Genomic DNA, 16,463 nt, shown 5'->3' with positions numbered 1-16,463 from the left:
CTCCTCATTTGTCAGCTGTTGTATACTCATACTCATCCAAGTGAACTCAAAATTTCACCCCAACTTCTGCAGTTCAATTGTTGCATAATGATTATTGTCAAACATCTGACATTTCAATACTTAAACTACAAGAGCTTATGAATCGATTCCCCAATCTCCAGTTTAATTCATCTTGCAGAATGATTATTGTCAAACATTATCAAACATTTCAATTTTAAGAATTTTCTCTCTTAAACCAAACCCAAGCTGCTGCCCTTTAAAATTCTCCATTTCAGTAGCTTTGGGTGTTCTCCATCAGTATTGTCAAACATTTCCTTGCCCAATCCACCGACCAATCAAACCTTTCATCATGCAATTTACACAAACAATCAAACTTTTTTCTCACTAAAGTTTCTAAACTATAATGGATTATCTTCATGTGGGACTTTTTCCATCTCCCTCTGTGACTGGTAAATCTTTGAAATTGAACAAAAAAATAAAACAGAAAAAGAATTCAAAGAAAGAAAATAAGCCATTCATCATCCTAATGAAATTGGACAAAATTAAACAAACCCATATGCAAAATAAAATAGAATAAATATAAAACAACGCATAGAATTGTAATTATCAATCAAAAACACAAAACCAAGGGGTTTTAGATTTTAGAAATAATGTCTGGATCTAATTAGCTTTAGTAATAACACTGAAAAGGTTACTCAAATCATAAAATGAAGTAAGAACAAAACCCAGATTATGAGATGTATTCATTAAGATGAGAAAAAACATACCAAAATCAAAATCATTAGATCTCAAATCCAAATAAATGAAGAAGCTCTGAACACATGAGAGAGGGAGACGAGGGAAGGAGGAGAGAGAAAGTAGAAAAGAAAGTAGTGGGCTTGGGAGTAGAAAAGAAAGCTCATAGAATTGTAATTATCAATAAAATATCACAACATCATACATTTGACATAAATAATAAAAACAATTACAAAAATATAAATCGAAAATCATTCATGAATAAAAATGAAATTAGAGATCCAAAACCCTAGCTTGACCGGAGCTTCGAAAATCGCAGCTCAACGATGGCGAAGACGAGAGGGTGCGTGGTGGTTGAGAGTGTGGCGAGAGAGGAGTGGATGGTTTGAGGGGTGGTAGGCTGAGGAGAATGAGTGGGAAATTAGGGTTTTAGAGAGAAGTGATGGAGAGAGACGATGGAAGTGGGAGAGATGGGTTTGAGAGATTGATGGTTAGATTTTTCATATTTTTCAAATGAAGGGTTCTAATTCATGATCCAGAATATTATTCGTTGGCCAATAGGAAAAGAGAATGATCTAGTACATGGATTGATGACCTAGCACATGATTGGTAATCTTGTATTCCTATAATCTTACTAACTCTTGTCTTGGTTTAGTAACTTTTACTAACTTTAATTATTAGTCAATTATTATAATTTAAAATTTTGGTTATTTTTACTGAAGTGATTACGATTAGTATTTAAGTATAACTATTATTTATTAATTAGCATAATATAACTATTATTATTGTAATAATTATTACTATTTAATTAGAGTTATGAATTGAGTTTCTAAATTTTAATTAGATCTTATAGCGTTACTTATACAACTATCAGTTTATACCTCAATTAAGTAATAATATGATTATATTTATTTAAGTGAACATATATGTAGTGTTATATTGACTTAGATTATCGGCTTACAATGATACATTCATTGATCTCGTCAGATAACAACTTGTTTCAATACAAATACATGTTAATAGTTTCGAAATGCATTTCATATGAAGACTATTGGGTAAAATAGTGTATTATTATCTTCAATTAGTTTATAACCTATATTGATACATTCATTAATCTTATATAGTAACAACTTTTTTTATGAAGTAAGTAGTTATTAACTTATTGGCTTATGGTAGATTAACCTTGCTAACAAATACTCCCTCCGTTTCCTAAAGATCTTCCCTCTTTCCGTTTATGCGCGTTTCCAAAAGATCTTCCATCTTTTACTTTATTCCTTATTTGAAATTTGTTTTCCCCTTTTTACCCTCTCATGTCCCTATCATATGGTCCACCATTACATTATTAATTCAATTTTACTCCCTTTCTCTCTCCTACTTTAACCCCTTTTATTATTTTATTCATCTTAACCCCTTTCTCTCTCCTACTTTACCCACCCCACACAAGTGGATCCTCCTTGGTATCTGTAGGAACAGTAACAAGGAAGATCTTTGGGAAATGGAGGGAGTAACTTCTTAATTTTGATTTTTAACAAGTTAGAATTTTACAAAGAATGAAAAAGTTGGGATTTATTACGATAAATTTATAACCGAATGTTCACATACACAAGTTGATTTGACGTAATCATTTGATGATTGATCATTAGTGATTACATACTCCGTTGGAGTAATAACGCATAAATGCAATAAGCCCTTAGCCAGTAATCTAAGTCTTAATATAGTAACATTACTACTCATTTATATAAACTATTGTTATGTTTATTCTTATTGTACAACATATAAACCCTCGTTATAATCATTGAGGCCTCATATGAACCATAATTATAAACATATGATTGTCATTTGTTATAATGTTACAACATATAAAGAGTCGTTATACTCAATCTATAATTAGTAGAGTATTAGATTGGTTTTACAATTATTTTGATACCAATTTTATACTAAAATGTTCAAACATATTGATAAAATAGTTTGTTTATACTTTATCATATATAGTCACAACATAATACATATATTTCAATCTCTCCCAATCAGGTTGCGTAGCTTTCTCTGGGAATAGTATTTACTAGGTTTACACTTTATAAGCTCCACTAGATCTTGCATTTGTTTCTCATGCATGAAAGCACCAATCAGGTATTTGCACGCCAAACATTACAATGTCGTGTTCTCCAAAACTGCGACTTCTTCAGCCTATTTATTATAACTACCTCCAGTTTTCCTCTAGTACAATTACTCACTACCACTTCATCCTTGTCTTGCCATCTTCATTCTCCTCTTTCTAAAATTTTCTTCAATATTACCATGAAAGGAGCATCTAAGTTCCGAAATTTTCGTATGGGAGCATTAATTGATCCCCCACCAGACACTTCCTCATTAAATCGTGTAAATTGGAATCTTTCAGTTTTAGGCCATTTCTTTGGCCCCAATCCTCCAGCACCCAGTTTGGTTCAGGGTCTTATAAATGCGCAATGGGTTAAACATGGTTCAATAACTATTCAGCGAACTGGAGACTATTATATATTTACATGCAGCCATAGAGCCGATGTGGAGGCCTTACTCCAAGAGCATACCACAATAATTGATAGTCGTATAGTCACGTTTCGGGCTTGTCATTGATTGTTGTTCCTCAAAGTATAAATTTTCACCATGCAAGACTCTGGGTTCGCGTAGCTGGTCTTCCTCTGGGTTATTTATCAAATGCAAGAGCAATGCAAGCGTTGCGGCATGTAGGATTCATTGAAAGTATGTCGGATGAACCGATAGATTTGTCGGTTGACCCGGAATTCTGCGCTCAGATGTTAATTGGTCTTTCTAAGCCCCTCATCCCAGGTTGTTTTTTACCTCTTTACAACTCTCAGGTAATTTGGGTTTATTTTCGTTATGAGGGGGTTTTCAGGTTTTGCAAAAAGTGTGGTTGTGCAAGAAATTATACCAGCTCTTATCAATTATCTGATTACGAAGCCCACCGTCGTATTCGAATTTGGGTTGCTGAACTAGAGCACTCTGGAAGGTGAGTCCTTTATGGAGCTATGAGCCTAGCCTATTACACAAATATTATTGATGGACTTCCGGATCGGTTTCGTTTTCGGAACATGCAAGTAAATTTATTGCAAAATATTGAAGATCAAGAAGATTATCCAAGAAATCGGCCTCACTCGTATTCAGGAAGTGATGATAATTCAGGCCATCAAGAATTTCTTTCAGGCTCGCGCTCTGGGGATTCTGATCAATATTTCTCGGGCGAGGAAAATTTTAGTGACCATTATCTCCCCTGCAGATGCTCCAGAAATGAGGAGGTTCATATTATAGGGGGAGTAAATGAGGAAATACATCCGATCCAGTCCCCAGAAAGAAGGTTTGGGCTATCTTTGGACTCGTATGCTCAATTTTATCCTTCTCAAGCTCAAGGTTATTTAGCTCCAAGTATTGTTCCTAACTTGCAAACGCGAGATGAGTCATCTCACACTCAACCCGAGGCTCGTCAAACTCTCTTTCAAGCCCTGGGTATAGATGAGTGGGCCCAGCAAAGACATGGGGAACCAGTCCCTCAAGTTCAAGTTCAAGAGGCCTCGTAACAAATTAATTCGGGCCTTCTTCAGGAGGTAGTGGCTCAAGGATCCCGTTCTGCCTAGAGTGACCCAATTAATCTCGACCTTTGCAACCTATTAGTATCACCCCCCAGTCTGGTTCTCTCTCCCATGCAAGGCAAAGGCTACGTACTATGTTACATTCGTTTGCCCAACGGTCTAGAGTTCATCCTACAACAACATTTCATCACTCCCCAAATTCGCATTTTTCATCTTTCACGCAATCATCACCGTCTCAAGAGAGACCTATATCAGAGGAGGACTCTCTAAACTCCCCACAAACTCCTCGGACCCAGCATATATTACATGGATTTCACCTTGCTACTAGTGTATGGCCCAGAAAGAAAAAGAGGGATCTGAATTAACAAGGAGCAAGTCTATTGGTGTGGATATCGAGACTATGCATCCAAGTTATATTGCCATTGATTGGGCTCTTAAACGTCGTCGTGTTAAATGGGAAAGGTGGGAAAGCAGAGGGGTGTCAACATGTGGTGGATTGATAAAGGTGAAGTCCAATTGAAACCAAAGTCCATTACAGATATAACTATGGCAGAGGATTTTGGTGTTGAAGCTGGTATTGAGATTACTTCGAGAGTCTCTAATGCTACTAAACGTTATGCTGGGCCGGATTTTCTTCTCTTTCTTAAGAAGTTTAAAAGCAACAATGAAGCATCTACTTCAACTTCTGTTCCTGCTGACAGCAACGATGACATGGAGTTCGATGGTTCTCTCACTATATCCTCCTGAAGGTGTTGGGGCTGACCTTATACAGCCTATAAGGTTTTTATGAAAATAGTAGCTTGGAATGCAAGGGGAATCTCTAGTGATAATTCCCTTGCGTATGCGTATGTGTTTTGGCTTTTTACTACGCATAAACCTGTGTTTATTTGCTTGTCAGAAACTAAAACATCTATTAGTCTAGCTCAAACTAAGTTTAGTCCCTTGCATCCGACTTTTGTTGCTGGAATTGATGCTGTAGGATCAAGAGGAGGTTTAGTAGTGTTAGGGTTTACTAGTTATCAAGTCTATATTATCCATGCCTGTCAAAATTTTATCTTATGTATTGTATGTCAACCAGATGGGATTCAATGGAATATTTGTTTCTTTTATGGGGCCTCGGTTATTATAGGGCAGTAGTTTGGGATCATTTGCTTCAGTACCTGCAACCTATGCCTTATTGCATGAATATTGGAGATTTTAACCAAGTTGAAAAATATGAAGATAAGCTTGGTGTATCTAGTACTATACGTGGCTGGAATGATTTTGTGAGCTGGAGATTTAAATCTAACATGCTAGAGGTACCCTTCCAAGGACCACGTTTTACCTGGACAAACAAGCAATTAGGGACTTCCTTACTATTAGAGAGACTTGATAGAGCTTATGTGACTACATTATGGCTCACCTTGTTCCCAGATCATGTTGTTCACCATTAACCTATTTTATGCTCGGATCATGCCGCTATTATTTACACTACGTATGATCAATCTCATGGCTCTAATGACTCAAGTCATTGAGATTATTACGGGAGTTTGGTCAAGGTTCTTTCGAGGTTCTTTGATGTTTGTAATTCAAAGTAAGCTTGATTTAATTCAAAAAAAAAATTGTGAATTTGGTGCTTGCAACACAAGAAGCTTCATGGGATAAATTGGAAACAACTAAGCTCAGACATTGCAGAAATAGGACAACGAGTTCAAACCATGACTAGTGATCAAGACTATATACAGTCTATTATATCAACATATCCTAATATTGAAAAAGGTTTCCTATATTGGAAACAAAGGATGAAGCTTCAATGAATGTTATTGGGGGACTGCCCTTCACATTTATTATACTCAAAGATCCGCAAGCGTAAAACAAGGAATGATGTAATGTGTCTTAAGGATGTTCAAAGCAATTGGGCTACCGGTTCCCAACATATTAAGAATATTGTGCATGATTATTGGATGGCCATTTACTCAAATGATAGTTCGCCTGGTAGTAATGATGAAACAAATCAAGTTTTGAGAGAACTTGATTTACCCTCACTTTCTGCGAATCAACAAGAGGCTCTCTCGCAACTATTTAGCCATGATGAGATTAAGCATGCTATGTTTTCGATTGCTGATTCTAAATCCCCGGGACCAGATGAGTTTACGGCTGAGTTTTATAAAGGGCATTGGGATCTCATTGGAAGTGACATCAATATGGCAATTCAAGGTCTTTTCCAAAATGGTTTTCTTCTCAAAGCTAAGCATGGAATAATACCCTCCTAGTGATGTTACATAAAGTCCCTAACCCTACAGAGGTGTCTCAGTTACGCCCAATTAGTCTACGCAATACCATTTACAAGTGTATAGCCAAGTGTCTAGTTTTTTGAATGAAGCATATGCTATCGACACTTATCTCTCCATTTGATCATGCCTTTGTTCCAGGAAGAAACATGACAGACAATGTGTTATTATCTCAAGAGTTGCTCCATTTTTATCAATCGTCAAACTAACACTAAAAATTTGTATGCTGCTGTTAAGATTGATCTTAACAAAGCTTATGATTGAATATATTGGAATTTTCTTGGGGCAGTATTACAAGCCTATGGGTTCCCAACTAATTAGACGAAATGGATCCCGGATTGTGTGTCGTCGGTCTCTTTCAAAATTCTACTGAATGGGGTTGTATCTCCACCCTTTTATTTAAAGTGTGGACTTTGACAAGCTGATCCGCTTTCCCCATACTTATTTATTTTATGTATGGATATATATTCTAGAATGCTCACACTCGGGGAGGACCTAAATATGTTCAAAGGCATAAAAATGGCAAGGCGAGGTCCTTCGATTTCTCACTTGCTTTTTGCTGATGATGCTTTGCTTTTCTTTAAAACATCACAAGATGCTTGTCTTCATATACAGAATATTAGCAACCGGTTTTGCCTCATTTCTGGGTCTAAAATAAATTTCCAAAAGTCCTATATCAAATTTAGTCCAAATACATCTACTATATAGCTCTCAAAGTATGTTTAAAAGGATTCTGCATATGGACCGTAAGGATAATATTGTTTCTCACCTTGGTGTACCCTTGGACATTCAGCACTCAAAGAGAGCACACTTTCACTTCCTTATTGATATGCTCTCACAGAAACTACTAAGTTGGAATAATGTGTTTCTCTCTATGCCAACTAAAGTGATTCTCATCAACACAGTTCTAATAGTCATGATTTTCCACATTATATCAGTTTTTGCAAAACCTGTATCGATAACGAATCGCCTTGACTCTATGATAATAGCTTTCTTATGGTCAAACAATGATAGATCGAGTATTCACTAGGTTAAACATAGAGGTGATCATTTTGGCCCGGCCCGTTTTTGGGCCGGGTTTTGGGCAGATTTTTCGGCCCGCGAGCCGGGCCCGGCCTGGCCTCCCCATATTTTTTTTTGCTTTGGGCGGGCTTTGGGCAAGCCAAAAACGACTTTTTAGTCTATTTTTTTACCCGGCCCGTTTTAGCCCGCAAAAGCCCGCTAATTTAGGCCCGAAATAGCGGGCTTTGGACACAACAATCCGGCCCGCAATTTAGGCCCGGCCCGACCAGTGGGCAAATTTTTTTGGCTGCGGCCCGGCCCGGCCCATGATCACCTCTAGTTAAACAACAACAGGTTCATCTTCCAAAAGGGTTAGGGGGTTAAGGAGTTCGGTCCCTCCAGGTTCTTAATCAAACATACCTTATGAAAAAAGTATGGTATATGCATACCAAACCAAATTGTTTGTTGTCTACTTTCTATCGCTCTATCAAGCCATTATCATTATCTAATGTTTGTATGTTCGCAAGTTAGGAGCAAATAGATCTTGGGGTTTAAAAGGACTACAAATAGCAGAAGGTTCATTATTTAAGAATTGCTCTTGGAAGCTTGGAAATGGGATGTCTCTAAAAACCTTTTCTACTGCTTGGTTAAATGGTCGAGTTCCAATCGCGAAAAGTTCAGTTTCCCTACGTCAAATAGCAAACTCTCGTGTTAGATATTTCATTGATGTAGAAAACAAGGTATGGAAAACAACCTTGGTCAGATCCTTTTTCTCTTTTGAAGATGCTAAAGGTGTGCTCTCAACTGAACTTCCCTACCAGTCGAGGGATGATTTATGGTTTTGACTCATCACTTTTCTGGTCAATTCACAACTAAAACAACTTATGCATGTTTGCTGCGATAACAAATCCCTCTTCATTCTTCTAGTCGTCTAAGGGAAGTAAATCTAAAGGTATATAAAATTCTATGGCATCTTCCTGTCCTCCCAAAATGGAAATACTTTCTCTGGCGCATCTTGCTTGATAAATTACCTACAAAGGAGCAGATGGTTAAACGAAAGATCCCTATTGATCTTTATTGTGACATTTGCCATCAAGAAACTGAAACTCTACAACACCTTTTTCAAGTGTGTCTCATAGCTCAACAAACCTGGCAACAACTCACTCTTCCTTTTCAAATTCAACATGGTACCCTAATTCATTGCTCTGATTGGGTTGCTACACATATCCGGCTTTATAATAGCAAGGATAATACGTAGGGTTCAAACCTTAAAAGGTTTATTTGGCTCCTTTGGAGTTTATGGCTGCATCGCAATGAACGCCTTTTTCGTAGTATAGACCCTGATGTGGCCTGCGTTTTAGGACAACTTCAGGATATTACTCAAGTAGACTCTCGACTTGCATCTTTACCGTGTTTTAACAATCTCAGATTTCTTTATCGCCCGGAACAAGATCTGCATGCTCCGCTAGGCTTTCTTGAGGTTCATCTAGGGACAACTCTGGTTTAGCTAGTTCAACACTCCATGCAGAAAGCCAAACGTTTCTTCAAGCCTTACAGTGGGCCCACGGGCAAGGCTTGCAGCACGTTACCTTTCTTACCGACTGCTCAAACCTTATTTCTGCGCTACAATCCTCTTTAGCGGTGCCGACATCGCTTTTCTGGACTATTAACAAGATCAAGCAAGACGCTTTATCCTTTTCATGGTGTTTTCTCTTAAAGGTGAATCGCCAACAAGTTTAAGGAGCGCATGATATAACTCAACAGTGTGGTAGAACTTGTTCGCAATTCACCACTACTAGTTTATAATTTCTGGTTTTTCTCTCTTTGTCAAAAAAAAAAAAATACATATATACCGCGTTATATTCGTTATTGTTATTGCTATTATTAGCATTGTTGCTACTATTACTGTTAGTATTAGTATTTATATTGTTATTATTATTGTAAGTAGTCATATTCTTATTAGGCTACTAAATCAATGTGTAGAGGAATAGTTTCTATATAATCACATATATATAAGACACATTGATTTATATAAAGTTTGGGATTGATCGTCTACTCGTTATTATTGTCGTTGGTTATAATATATAATATTTGAACATATGAAGAGTCTTTCTACTCGTTTACTCATTAGAGTGGTTTTAAGCAGTTGATTATTCGAAATAAGAGTTGATTAAGGGAATACACTAAACACCACAGTAATCAATAATGTTTTTATTGGTTTTTCGTTGTCATCTATATATTTATCGCACACACACATATGTATATACATGTCGATCTTAATACTTTTATTAATATGATTCGTTTACAAAATCCATAACAAAATCAAGATGGCCCAATCGGGAGTTACCCGAAGTTGAATTAACGTTCAATAGCGAATGGACCCGATGTTTCACAATGATCGAACTAAGGTCATTACTAATTCAACCCGAATACATTTGACCTAACGCAACCGTACATGAAACCTAAATACGACCTGCGCAAACTCGGTGAAAAAAAAATGTCAATGGGTGATCATATCCGAGAATGAATCGACTTGTAAATGGAACGCTCGGACCTGTCCGGCACCCGAAAATCCAATGATTCACATGTACTCGATCCAGTTGAACAAAACTAGACCAATTATGACTTGGGGCACTGACAATCAGAGTCCTGACCTGTTCGGATCTGACCTGATTCGCCATGGGTATACCCAGAATCTGTTTGACAACCTGACACCACTACAGATGGTTTATGGTTTATGTTTAACCTTATCAAGAAGCACACAGGTGGCATTTTTACATGGAAGAAAATTAGCACGAGAACAAACAAACAAACAAGGGTCCTCTTCCCTTCCAAAATACACTATTACTTGGTATCAATATCACTACTTTCTTGGGTTTTCGCTTTTATTGCAAGCAGTTTTTTGGATCGGATTTTATAGCTGAGCAGTGTTGGATTTATTTTTAATTGGGTTTGGTGAACTTTGAAAGAAACTTCCCCAAAAGAACTGCAACAACAACACCAACAACAATCACTGCTACTATTTCTGGAGTTTTTGGAGAGAGAAAGAAACAGATTCAGTGAAGCAAAGATAGCCTCAGATCTGGGTAATAAATCTTGTTGGACTTTTTTGGAGTGGACATTCTTGTGATTTCTTTACCCCTTTTTTGTCCTTTTCTTTTTCATGACTCCCCTTTTTTCTGCTTTCTTTTTCCTATTATAAATTTGATTAACTTTTGCTTTTTGGGTCGTTGGAAATTTTTCTGGATCACAAGTTTCTGAAAATTGTGTCCTTGTGTGTGACTTAGAAAGAAAGAGGGAAATTGGGTATTCTTTGCTTTATCATTTTATTGGGTGGGTTGTTCATTGGTGAAAAATTTATCATGGGAGTCTCATTTTGATGGTTAGATTTGGGTGCTCCACTTATTGCTTCTTTACTGCTAGTTGCTTGTATTAGGGGATTAAAATTGTTTTGGTGATTGAAACCCATATATATGATGTTGTGTAATTCTTGTTATACAGATATTAGATGCTGAGAATCATATTTAATCAGTTTATTTAACTGCCCAGTTTTCTGTTTTTGTAATTCACTGTTTGTAGATACTGGGATTGGTCAACTTTTATGGTGGTTCTTGTTGGTGATTAACACTTCTGGCTGTCTAGAATTTGGTGTTTCTTGTGTCAAGTAAGAGACTATGGTAGGAGAGGGAGAGAGAAAGAGGTAGAGACTGAACTGGGGTGTGCTTCAGTTTTGGGTGGGAGAGTGGATAGTCAGATTGATCAGTATGGGAAAACGGGATTCAGTGGACGACATAGCAGGAGCGATGAGCTTACGGTTATTTGTAATGGGTACTCTATTCATTAGTGAAGTGAAGATACTTATAGCTTCTAGCATATCACTAGGCCAAAAGGAAATCTAGTTTTAAGTTTTGTTACGAGGTTATTCTACGATGATGCCCGAGGATTCTTCTTTGATGGGGGAAGATGTCTCCTATTGTGAAAATACAGTAGCAAAACTGGTAGTCGTGAAGGAGCCCTTTTGTGATAAAGAGAATGACAGGGTGCCTGATTCTTCTGGAGGGTTAACTGAAAATGATAGTTGTTGTGCTTCTGGCGATAACATGGATCAGGAAATTGGAGACGAAGGGTTATCTTCAAGCTTTGAACCTGTGAGTAGTGAGATAAGTAGCATCAATGGTGAGGAGATTTTGGCATTTGAGTCTAATTCTGTACCCCATTCACGGGCTGAGGTGGATCTAGATAAGAGTGTTCAAGAATCTGGAGTCACAGCTGATTCTAGTAAACCTGTTAAAGATGATGTATTGGCAGTGGCAGAGGATCTTGATGTGGAGGATAATGAAGTACGTGACTCTACCTTGTTGGCTGGAGATGAAGTAAACCATGAAAGAATAATCAGAACAATGAGCAGCCAGTGTGCGTTTGATATGGAATCTGTGCCCCTGTGGGGGTTCACATCAATCTGTGGTCGAAGGCCGGAGATGGAAGATGCTCTGGCAGCTGTGCCATATTTCCACAGAATTCCTGCCAAAATGTTGATGGGTGAAACTGTATTGAATGGAATAGCTGAAAGCTTAAGCCAGTTTGCACACTTGTATGGTGTATATGATGGACATGGGGGATGTCAGGTACATAGTTATCTCTTCCCTTCAATTCTCTTCCCATGTTGCCTGTGTTTTGAATTGTTTATGTGTAGGAAGACTAGGAACTCTTTTGCTAAAGAAAAGTTAACTAGGATTTGCCTAGGATACCCCCAAACCTAAAGCCAATTTTAACAAAATGAATACAAATGATATGTAGAGTGATAATGTAACATTTTTGTGTGAATAGCATCTTATGTTTTGCTACTTGCATCTCAGGTTGCGAATTATTGCCGTGATCGCTTGCATCTAGCATTGGTGGAGGAAATTGAAGCTATAAAAGCGAACATCCTAAGTGGAAGATCTGAGGAGAATTTGCAACAGAAATGGGAGAAGGCTTTTTCACATTGTTTTCTTAAAGTTGATGCTGAGGTTGGAGGAGTCACACAAGGGCGTCCTGGAGGAAGCAACAATGTGTCTGAGGCTAGTGTGGAGCCTATTGCCCCGGAAACTGTTGGGTCAACTGCGGTTGTAGCGATTGTCTGTCCAACCCATATTATAGTTGCTAATTGCGGTGATTCTAGGGCTGTTCTTTGTCGTGGAAAAGCACCCATGCCACTGTCTGTTGACCATAAAGTAGGTTTTTCTTCATTTCGATTCCTTTTAACATATGATTATTAGCTGTAGATGGTTTCACAGATTCATAAAGCTAATCTAGATTGTACTGTTTACAGCCTGACCGAAAAGATGAATTGGACAGGATAGAAGCTGCAGATGGCAAGGTTATACAGTGGAATGGCTACCGTGTTTTTGGTGTTCTTGCAATGTCAAGATCAATTGGTAAGCATTTCTTAACCGGAAGTCTTCTCTGATTTTGCTTTTATCTTTTATATGATAGTGCAAGAAGATGGCCTTGACGATGACGTGCCGCTATAAGTACGGATTTCAGTATATTATGAGTTCAGTTCCTTATAATATGATCTCTCATGTATTTTTATAAATATGTAAAATCCGTACTGTTGTGAGGTTAAATATACACCTGTATCTAGTTGTGATTTGTGATGACATATACTGCTTCTTTTCTATGCTTAGACAGTAATAACAACCCAGTTGTGGGATAGTTTTAAGATTTTAGTGGTGAATAATATGGTATAGCACCCATATGCTATAGGTGAGTAGCAGTATAGTAACATCACTTTGTGGATGGCAAGCTTAGATGACTATATATGTCTGTTTCATGGACGAAATGGATTTTTATTGTTCTTTCATCTAGTTTATTGTGGCTCTGGTTACACAAGGTTAGGCTTTTATTTATTAAGATGAAACAGGATCAAACATCAGAAAGTAAGTTGTGCAATGTCTCTCTTGTGACAAGTTAGTATGTCGGTGCTAATCTAGCGTGACAATTTTCTTTGATATGGTGATCTCATGTTTAGTTACTTGGATAAGAGGAGTGATTCTAGACAAGATGTTGAGTGGTGTGAGCCATTGAGAAACGAGATCTCCGATATGAAGGTATAGACATAGGTTATTGGACGCATGGTCTTCCAAAATTTCATTTTCCAGATTTTTTGTTACTGTAGCAAAGTATGATGGCCCAATAATTACCAGGAATGGTCAATTAGCTAATGGCAGTATGGCACTCCATGGGATATAGGTCATTCTCGTGGTTTATGTAGACTTCTCTGGATGACCGGATATATCATCATCATCATCTTGATATGAAGTTCCTATTGCTTTCTGCCAATGTAAGGTATGTTTGTGTTTGGAGAGAGGACAGCAATTTTCATATCCTTAGCCCATGAAATAGTTTCTTTTTTAAGCAGTGTACTGGTTGACTTTTGGGTGCAGCTTGAGAGGTTCATTAAAATGGTTTTGACTTTTTAAGCAGTGTAATGATTATGGCACCTGTTTGTTTATCTTGCCTAGCTGTGGCTTTTTATCTGGAGTTTTCACAGGGTATTGTTTCGGATATTCTATGTGACTGACACCCACTATGTCCTTAGAAATCATTGCTCCATCCAGGTCATTTGACCATATTTTTTTTTTACAAGGGAAAGCATGATATATTTGCGACCATTGTGTAATCAGAACATGAATAATGGAATTAGTTAATTTCCTACTGGCACCTCATGGTTATAATGTTATACTTTTTTTCTAGACTGGGATTGAGCATTCTTAAGCTATGTTATTGAGACTTGGAAACTTGTATTAGACATATATGTGTCTAAATGTTTGAGTTGGCTTCTTATATGTTTTATTTTTCATATTTTAGCTCCAAAATAAAGTGTTGTGGTGTCCATATATTTTTCAGAGTATTGACAATCTGACACATGTACTTCAGATAAAATGAAGAGGCCGAGTAACATAGTTCTTAAGCACTTCCTTGCTGTCCATCTCTTTCTGTCACATTTATGTTTTGATGGTAGTTACCTTGTCCTGAAGAGGATTTGCTTATATCCTAAATACGCTAGTATATATACTTGTAATTCATGTTGCTGCTCTACAATTTTGAAAGATCCGATTCAGTTATGCGGTATCAAAAGATTTGGCTTTTGAAGCAGCCTTCATGTGAATAACTTTTGACTCTGAAGTGTGAAAGTAAATCAATGACTTCATCTCATTAGGCAATAGGATTTAAGTTGATCACAGTTCACAACTTGTTTACAAAATATGGTGGCTTTGGCTGATTACAGTTTCACTTGCACTTCTGTACAAGAAGATGGTACTACTTTCAGAGAGCAACCACTGCTGGTTTTTGTGTGCTTTGCAGGGCTAGTCAACTGAAACACTTCAAATGAAATGCTGTAACTTGAATAAGTGGCCATATACAAGAATGTTACTAGGATTCTAGGTATCTATTGGGATGTGGAGCAGCTTCAATAAACATCATTGTTTGGTTGGAGGCCTAGAGCTTTACTTTTTTTTTTTGAGGCACGCCTAGAGCTTTACTTAGAAGTAGGTTTATCAAGGTCTAATACTTCAGCATTGGGATAGGACGGAATTGTGAACAAGTGACTTACGACTGATCTTGTCAACTCTGATCACTGCAGTTCTCGGGTTGACAAGATCATGCATGAGTCGTAATGTGTACTGCAAAGTGCCAAGACCCTTGAGTAGAAAGGCATATACTGGAAACTGAAAAGCTGTCCATCTGTGATTTTTTCAAATTATGCTACTTGGATAGGATCATAGGATTATCATATCATATTAACTTTATTTAAATGATCTGAGGAATTAGATGCATTAATGTCTATGAGCAGCTGTTGTTGAGGCTTATTCAGTGAAAATTATCATAGGCTCATATCTTTTTACCTTTTTTCAGGTGATCGTTATTTGAAGCCATGGATTATACCAGACCCAGAAGTGACAATAGTTCAGCGGGCTAAGGATGATGATTGCCTTATTCTTGCCAGTGATGGTTTATGGGATGTCCTGACGAATGAAGAAGTCTGCGATGCAGCACGAAGGAGAATTCTTCTCTGGCATAAAAAGAACGGTGCTAATATCAGTTCCGACAGAGGGAACAGCATTGATTTGGCAGCTCAAGCGGCGGCAGATTACCTCTCTAAGCTTGCTCTCCAAAAGGGAAGCAAAGACAACATTACTGTCATTGTGGTTGACTTGAAACCTAATAGGAAATTCAAAACCAAAACATGAAAGGTAAAAAAAGTTGCACCTCATTTTGGCAAAATGTGAATTCTTTTCTTCTTTTTTTTTTTTTTTTAATTTTTTTTTACCTCTCTTGACCTGTAGTTATATGAGGTAGAAATATTTTTCAGCACTCAGGAACATTACATAATCATGGACTGTAACATATATTTGTAAGCCCATCTTTTTAAAATGGGCTGATTGTAGCTCAAGAACATGTATAGTATATTTCAGATAATCCTTTTAGACCCCAGAGCCAACAAGAATATACTAGCTTCTGTTGGAGTCCTAACTAAGATCATTTTATGAACAGTTTATAGTTTTAGAATATTTCTTGTCGTGCGAATGTGCATAATTACTGGTTGTATGATGAATGTTCTCTTGATTTAGCTGTATTTTACCAGGAATTTCGTCCCTGTTATAATCCACTTCAATCCTCTGTTTTTTGAGACCCCTTGGTAAGAACCCTACCGGACCAACATTTATCATAGGTCAACGCTTGAGAGTACGGGAGATAAGGGAATTTCTACTCCCAAGCACTAGTAGGTAGTGGGGTTCGAATTTGACTTCCAAGTCACAAGGTAAGTTCCCTACTACCTCCACCAAGCAAGCATTTTTTTTATGTTTAGAGAGCCACAAGGACA

General features: G+C 37.4%; 1 protein-coding gene across 1 annotated transcript; it reads left to right on the top strand.

Annotated features, from left to right (window-relative positions):
- Positions 1–10,372: 10,372 nt before the first annotated feature.
- On the top strand, positions 10,373–16,149 carry LOC104909063 (protein phosphatase 2C 50). The gene is made up of 5 exons (XM_010698249.4): positions 10,373–10,677; positions 11,171–12,216; positions 12,448–12,804; positions 12,903–13,008; positions 15,494–16,149. The coding sequence occupies exons 2-5, from the start codon at positions 11,521–11,523 to the stop codon at positions 15,826–15,828; spliced, it is 1,494 nt and encodes a 497-aa protein (XP_010696551.1). The 5' UTR covers positions 10,373–10,677; positions 11,171–11,520; the 3' UTR covers positions 15,829–16,149.
- Positions 16,150–16,463: the final 314 nt, after the last annotated feature.

The sequence above is a fragment of the Beta vulgaris genome, chromosome 8 (genome assembly GCF_026745355.1).
Source record: "Beta vulgaris subsp. vulgaris cultivar EL10 chromosome 8, EL10.2, whole genome shotgun sequence".
NCBI lineage: Eukaryota > Viridiplantae > Streptophyta > Magnoliopsida > Caryophyllales > Amaranthaceae > Beta > Beta vulgaris.
The sequence above is the reverse complement of the archived record's forward strand: the minus strand, read 5'-3'. Positions and strand labels throughout refer to the sequence as shown.